Raw genomic sequence first — 7293 nt, 5'->3', positions numbered from 1 at the left:
GGGGGGGGGGGGGGTTCTCTCAAGGATCGCAGCCGGCGATGCCCGTCCAGCTGCTGAGCTCAGCCGGTCATAACCTCCGCTTGCGGCCTGTGCAAGGTCGTGGATCGTTAGTGAGCTGTCATTCAACGCGGGCCCCAATTTCTAGCTGTCGCGCGAAAAGTAGGGTTGGTCTGGGAAGCGGAAGGAAAAGAAGAAAAAAGGAAAGAGAGAGCTGTTCGCTTCCACAGAAAGGAAAGCGGATCTCTTTCCGGGTCGAGAGCTTCCTTTCCTGCCATCATCTTGTCAAGTCACGGTCAACACATGGTCTCGCTGTCTCCATAATCGACGACAATCCTGGTCGATACGCTCCCGCTTGATCGTGCACGGCTCTTCACTTGTGGCGTGTCGTCGTCTTGTTGCTCTCCTTCCGCGCTCGTTGTTGTCTCTTTCCCTCTCAAACCTAACGCTCCCTTCACCGATTCGTGCCGCTTCCTCTCTCTCCATATCTCTTTCCTTACCCATCCTTTCTTCTCTCCGCCCATATTAGAGTCCATAAGATGCATTCTACATCTTCTGTGACGGGACAAACTGGGCCACAGCAGCGAACATTTCGACTCGTCGAAGCAGAAACCTTGTCATAACTATCCGGCTCGTCTTGATCATATGTGGACGACTCGGCTGAACGACCTGGAACATCCTTCCACTATTCCATCTTATGCTCTTGTTTCATCTCATTGTGCACATTCACGGAAAGAGTCCTGTCCGTTCAGAGGTACATCACTCGCAATTGCAAGAAAAGTTGAGAAGATCTCCAAAAAAGAAGTCTGAATTTCCGGGACACGGGTTATGAAGGGAGCGCGGTGCGAAGATGTGGAGCTTCACATTCCATCTCGGACCAACTCAGCCATGCCCGTCCACGCACGATGGGCGAAACAAAGGCGAAAAGCTTGCGGCTGAGCTTCAAAGGAGACAAGCCAAAGAAGCGCAAGCGGAGCTCTCACAAGCACGATCACGGCGAATCCTCGTCCAGAAAACGAAAAGCGGGTGATGCTTCGGACGTCGAAGACGTAGGCGGCGACGAACGAGCATGGGTCGCCGTTGAGACCGAACAGGATCTCAGTGGACCATGCTTCCTCTTCCAACAGCAGCAGTCGGGGTCTTCGACCGCAGCGTACTGCGTTGCATTCCAGCCTACGCTGCAAAGCGTCGAGGCGGCACTGCTGCTGCCCAGCACAGAGGAAAGTGCTTTTCAAGACCGAGCTGATCTGGTAGCGACCGATCCGAAACTCGCGGAGGAGCTCGAAGGGGCAGAGATCGTACCTGATTCTGGTCCATCGAGTAGCTTCGCAAGTCCGACGCCCACATCCATGTATCAAGTCTGGATAGCAACCAAAGTGCCCGGAAGCACATCCCCCGCACGCTTCACCTTCAAAAGCGCCGAAGGAAAGTTCCTCGGAGCAGACAAGTCTGGCCTGCTTCGTGCGTCCATGGAAGCCAGAGGACCGCAAGAGGAGTGGACCATCGACCCAACCGGCCACGGATCGTGGACACTGCGATCCGTGCACAACCGCTATCTCGGCCTAGACCAAGTAGCAGGAGGCAAAACCGTCGTCCGGGCCGTCTGCGACGCTACCGACAAAGAAGCCGTCTGGCAGATCAAGGTGCAATGGAAACATCGTCACGCCGCTCGTCACGCAGACGATCCGAAAGGCATGAATAGAACAAAAGCAAATGACCCTACCGCCGTTCAACTCGGCCTGCGCGATCAGGTTGTCGCTCAGGAGCTGGAAACGTTCAAATCTCGAGCCGGCTCGCGGTACCTTCCGTGCGACTACGCTTCCAGTTTATCCAAGGAGGAACGCAGAGCGCTCCGAAAGGCCGAAAAGGAAGGACGCTTAGCGGAAGAGATGCTCGACCGCCGCAGTAAGCTCAAGAGCGACAAGTACGCATGATTCACACAAATCATCAAGAAGCGGTATGGGCAAAGATCGTATTTCAAAAGCTCCAGACTAAAAGGCTTGTACACCTTCACAATCGCACGTTCATCGACTGCACCTGCATCTTGACAAAATACAGCGCCCGAGCCAGAGACTGCGCGTTGGCCAGAGCAGGATGCTTCTCGGCTGGGTTGCCGTGGTTGACATGCTGCTGCGCCATCGGATTGGGAGGTGTCGAACTTACGCCGCTGGAACTCGGATGGCTCTGCGTGCCGTTCCCTGCAGCTGCGTTCGACGTCGATGCAGGACCGTTCTGCGCTGTGGTAGGAAAGCCAGACATGAATGGCCACTGGAAATCAAGCGGATCGCTGCTGCCATCGCCTCCCTGCCCACCTTGCGGCTTTCGACGCTCGTCGTCCTCGTGGTCGCCGCGAAGATCCGCATCCGAAGCGGACCGCTTGATCCCTGATCGCTCTATCCGGGACGTGCTTGTTCCCGCCGCAAAGGTTCCCGCAACCGAATGGAAGGAGTGGCTGGTGATGCGGAACACGTAAAGCTGCACAAATTTCTCCGTGACCTCGAGCAGCGACTCTGCCTCCTTGGCCATGAGAAAGATCTCCTTGCGTTGTACCAGTAGCAAGAGCAGTCCAGCCGCATGACCCAGCAGCCAATGATAGAACTGCGGAAGATACGAGAGCTTTTCGCCAAAGTCCGTGGTGGCGAGCTTGAGTGCAAAAAGCGCCGAGTGCTTGGCCGTGGAGATGGTGCGAAGCTGCGCAACGGCAAGCCGGGAAAAGTCGGGAGGATCGGCGTTCGAAGCAGCCCTGAGCGCGTGTTGCGTCTCGTCGAGTATGCCAAGCTCGGGATCCAGTGGATGAGAAGCGAGAAACGCACGCGATAAATGGTAGAGCAGGGAAAGATCGATCGACTCGAGCGAGCTGTCTGACAAGTCTGAATGCTGCGAGGTGAGCAGACGCCATCTGTTGAGCTCTTCCAGCCAGTCCCGCCATCGCTCTACCATATGGGATGGCTGAAAATTCCTGACCCTCTGCTCAGGCTGAGAGTCTGTTGATGGAGCTGCGATACGCGCTGCGCGGCGAAAATCCTGCGCTGCTAGAAGGATGGACATCATCCGAGCATGTGCGACGAGTTGACGATCCGACGAGAAGGAGCCGATCCCACCGGCTCCATCGCTGGGAGGGGCAGGCACGGCGGACGACTGCGAATGAGTGGATCTGGGTGTACCGTCAACGTTGGCGGGAAGATCCGACCCCTTACTTCCTCCATTTTCGTGGGCGGCTGATTCGGCCAACTCTGAACCGTGACGGCTGGCGTTCAAGAGCCCTTGACAGTAGTGCGCCGGGTCGCTCTGTGGAAACAAGCTCGCTTGGTCGTTGATGATGGCCTGTTGCGCTTCGGTGATGTACGACATGAGCCAGATGCGAAGCTTTCCCACCAGATCGATCTGACGAAACGGAGGTAGGATCGTCATCCACTCGCCTAGAGTCTGTGCCGACCGCACTTCAAAGTGTTCGAGGTATCCTATGGCCCAGTATCGAGCCAGGCGTGCGATGGATAGCGCCGTCTGTCCACCGAGCCAGCAAGCAGCGATGCAAGCCCCGGTAATCTCTTCGACGCCGATGCCAAGTTCAGGATCCAGCGGTGCGTGTGGATCGATGTGCTGATCCAGGAGTAGGGGGGACGAGAAGGCTTCGTGACGAAAGCGCTCAAAATGTTGCCTCGAGTTGGGCTCGTGCATGGACGAGACCATGAGGATGCAAGCGATGATCAACGGTGTCATGTGCTCGTTTGCTGGATAGGCTGGGAATCCAAAGCAGTGCGGTTGCAGAAAGCGCGCAAAGAACTTGAAAAGATGACGTGCTTGGTCCATCGAAACGAGGCCCATCGATAACACGGTGAGGCGCGGATCGTTGCGTCCGATAAAGTGGGAAGGCCTCGCGTAGGGTGAGCTAGATGTCGCTGTCATGGATCCCGTCTGCAGCCTGGTTTGACTCGCTTGGTGACTGACTGGTTGCTGCAGGGCGTGTAGGATTGAGGAAGGCCGACTCTGACCGGGTTCGATGCCATAATCATGCTGAGCTTGCCGTCTAGGCGACGAATGCTCATGAGAGACAGTGGACGATCCGGAGGGCGAGATATGTTGAGAAGAAGCAAGATGCGGCGCAGATATGCTATTCGACATGGCAGAGGAGTCTGTGACGGGAGGCTGAAGAGTCTGCAACGCAGAGAACGAAGGGAGCGAGTGATGACTGTAGTACGACCGTGTTGCCTGAGTTGTGGTCGGCGGGCGGTAATTCTTTTGCGTGACTGAGGATTGATACGAAGGCGAGGAGACAGATCGTGGATGCGAATCACCTGGACTGAGAAGGCCTCCTGCGCCATCGAAGCCGAGATAGGTGGTGGACGAGGGCCGAGCCTGAGAGCTCGAGCTTGAGCCGTTGTGTGAGTGCGCAAGATCTGATCGATTTTGTCCACGGTCACTCGACAAGTTCGAATGTGTCGAAGGTGCGCTCCAGATATCTTCGATAGGTGCTCTGCCCAGTTGCGGCGGTACGTGGTAGTGACTCGCTCGTTGCGGTTTCCGTGGTGAAGGGGCAGACATGGGAGAGCTGCTGGTTGTTGCTACATCAGATCGGCCATAGTCGGGGTACTGGTGCTGATACTGCTGTTGATGTTGTTGTGGTGATAGAGGTGGTGGCCGTTGCTGTTGCTGCTGCTGCTGCTGACGCCGTTGCTGTTCCACGAGCCAATCCACACTCTCGCCAAGCCGGCTCAAGACATCGTCGGTGCGCTCGCGCCATGTTTCATCGTCGGCGCGGAGACGAAACTTGCACTGTGCTTCTTGCTGCGTGTCCTTGCAGCGCTTGCATGGAGGCGCACCGTCGTGAATGCACTTGACTTTGGACCGGCGACAGAGGACGCAGGCCTTTTGAGGTTTCACCTCGATTTGGGGCAGCGATCCTAACGATGTGGAGGAGGATAGGTCTCGCATTGATCCGAGTGGTCTGGGCGGCGAAGAAGCCGAGACGGGCGACGCAGAGAGGGTCGGGTCCGGGCGCGGAACCTTCGCTTTGGGCGGCATAGCGTGCCGCGGGAGCCCGAACGACCTCAGGCAAGCAAGATGGTGGTGGTGAAATCAGGAGGATGCGACAGGATGGAAAGCTCAGATCTCATAAATTAAACTTCTCTTGCGCCATCGCCAACAGCCGGCATGACTTTTCCACCTCAGCTGGCCAAGGACGCGGCGTGGGAGTGCAGCGGCTATCTCGGCTAAAAAAATCCGAGGTTGCAGAACGCTGACGTGCAGGTTGCTCTGAAAGGGTATAATGATTGCAAAGGCGATGCTACTCTTCGCCGCTGTGATCTGGAGTCAACATGCCTTCAATGACGACGCAGCCGATCGAGCTCGCGGTGGGCTCGCAGCATGGCGTTCTCGTCGCGCAGACGCTCCAGCTCCGCGCGAAGCACCTTGACTTCAGCTTTGAGCTCGAGCACGGTCTCAGTCTGTTCTGACTCCTCGGCCTTCTTCTCTTGACGTCGCATGCGTTGGTATTCGACGTTGCGTTGGGCGCGACGACGTTGTGCTTCGCCTGGTTCGAGGACGGGCTTACGCCCTCTCTTGCGCGGCGCGCTTTGCTCTGTGACGCCTGCTGCTCTCGGGGGCGGCTCAGACAGTGATGCCACATCCGAACGCGCGGGCCTGGACGGAGCGCCGGATACTGGAGAGCCTGCTCTCTTCCGCGAGGCTCTGATCGGTCTGCCAGATGGCGACAGGAGAAGATCCGAAGCCATCGTGGGTCGATCTGCTCGTGTGTAAACCGCAGTCGAAGGGGGAGGAGTGGATCGCCTCGTTGCAGTCCGCTGAGCATCTCGTACTGCGGGATGCGTGGGTGGAGCGGATATCTCTGCGGTCGGCGTCGAAAAGTGCGATAGAGAAGCCCGCCTGGAAGGCTCTTCAGATAATTGTTCAAAAGACGTGCGGCGTCCGCCTGAGTCCCGAGGAGAAGGTATTGCTGATCGTGCTGTGGAGTGCAGATCGCGGGCTCGATAGCTTACGGGCGGCGGCATGTCTAGTGGAGTCTGAGCGCCAGACGGGGTGCCGGAACGGGACGCTACTGCGGCAGCGGCTGCAGCAGCTGCTGCTTTCGATTCTTCAGAGGCTACAACGTCGCGCACCGCGAGAGACCAAGCCGAGGGAAGCGGGAGATCGGGATTCAAGTCAGGGTTGAAATCGGGATCGTCCTCATCTTCGTCCTCAAAGTCGAGGTCGGCAAAATGAAGAGGTTGATGCGTGGCACTGGCCGGCAGTCCGTATGAGGTTGCGGCGCCGGTCCATTGCTGGGATAGTTGACTAGAGGGCATCTGCGCCATCGATTCTGGCTGGACGATTTCACGGTTGGCCTCTGCGAAGGAGCTGTCGGATCGAAGCGGTGCTCCTTTGTTCGTCTGTTGACCTTGCTGCTGCTGTTGCATCAGGGTTTGCAAGAGAGCGGTGAGGTCTTGCTCGCCTACCGGTCGGCGCGGAAGTTGATGGTCTTTTCCGAGGCGTGCTATGAGCGCTTGGATCATCGGCTGCAGCGCCGAGAATTCTGCCTTGTTCTCTCGGTGTTTGTTGGTGCTCCCCGAAGCGAGTTGTGATGGCGTGGACACGGTACCGGCTGCATGGCTGGGTGTCTGCGCCGGACTACTGTAGGGATGGGCGAAGGGAGAAGGGGCGAGCTGTGATCCTGGTGTTGGTTGATTCGGCCAAGAGATTGAATCCGACGAGCCGAGGACGTGAGTGAGCATTTGGATCATAGCACCGTAGAACTCTGCATCATCTGCGCTTGCTGCTGGCGAGCGGCCGTCGTTCTCCAAAGCGACGTTGCGATGTGTCGGTTGCAGTGCTGAAGCTTCATTCTTTCCCATCAGCCAGTTGGCTCCAAGCCCTTCGAGGAATTTGAAGGGAGACTCGTCTTCATCCTCCTCGGGTTGATCTTCTTCCTCTTCTTCCTCTTCCTCTTCTTCCTCCTCCTCCTCCTCCTCCTCCTCATCGTCGTCGTCGTCTTCCTCATCATCATCATCTTCTTCGCCGTCGCCGTCACTTCCGCTTACTGCATCGTAGACCTCGCTCTCGTCCCCACCTCGCTCATGGCCTGTGGTTTCCCCGCCAGATTGCACGTGCCTCTGGTGATGGCGCTGGGCACTCGCTCGTGTTGCTTGCTTGCTCGTCTCAGACCCCTCCTCGGGACCATCGTCGATGTCGTTGCGGGACTGATTGCTGCGCAAACGTCGCGTGCCGCGGGAGGCCGTCATGGGTGCCGTTCGGCCGTCATGAAAGCATGAGTGAAATGGTGGTTGCATCGGAAGAAAAAGC

At 57.4% G+C, this 7293-nt stretch overlaps 3 protein-coding genes across 3 annotated transcripts; 1 reads left to right on the top strand and 2 right to left on the bottom strand.

Moving 5' to 3' along the window:
* Positions 1 to 902: 902 nt before the first annotated feature.
* On the top strand, positions 903 to 1931 carry PHSY_006609 (predicted actin-bundling protein; the record flags this gene model as incomplete). Its single annotated transcript, XM_012337209.1, has 1 exon — positions 903 to 1931. One exon carries the CDS (start codon positions 903 to 905, stop codon positions 1929 to 1931), a length of 1029 nt encoding a protein of 342 aa, XP_012192599.1.
* A 76-nt stretch (positions 1932 to 2007) lies between these two features.
* Positions 2008 to 4929, bottom strand: PHSY_006608 (hypothetical protein; the record flags this gene model as incomplete). Its single annotated transcript, XM_012337208.1, has 1 exon — positions 2008 to 4929. The coding sequence occupies one exon, from the start codon at positions 4927 to 4929 to the stop codon at positions 2008 to 2010; it is 2922 nt and encodes a 973-aa protein (XP_012192598.1).
* Positions 4930 to 5318: 389 nt separating this feature from the next.
* On the bottom strand, positions 5319 to 7232 carry PHSY_006607 (hypothetical protein; the record flags this gene model as incomplete). Its single annotated transcript, XM_012337207.1, has 1 exon — positions 5319 to 7232. One exon carries the CDS (start codon positions 7230 to 7232, stop codon positions 5319 to 5321), a length of 1914 nt encoding a protein of 637 aa, XP_012192597.1.
* Between the last annotated feature and the right edge of the window lie 61 nt (positions 7233 to 7293).

Source organism: Pseudozyma hubeiensis (genome assembly GCF_000403515.1).
Source record: "Pseudozyma hubeiensis SY62 DNA, scaffold: PHS59, whole genome shotgun sequence".
Classification (NCBI taxonomy): Eukaryota; Fungi; Basidiomycota; class Ustilaginomycetes; order Ustilaginales; family Ustilaginaceae; genus Pseudozyma; species Pseudozyma hubeiensis.
The sequence above is the reverse complement of the archived record's forward strand: the minus strand, read 5'-3'. Positions and strand labels throughout refer to the sequence as shown.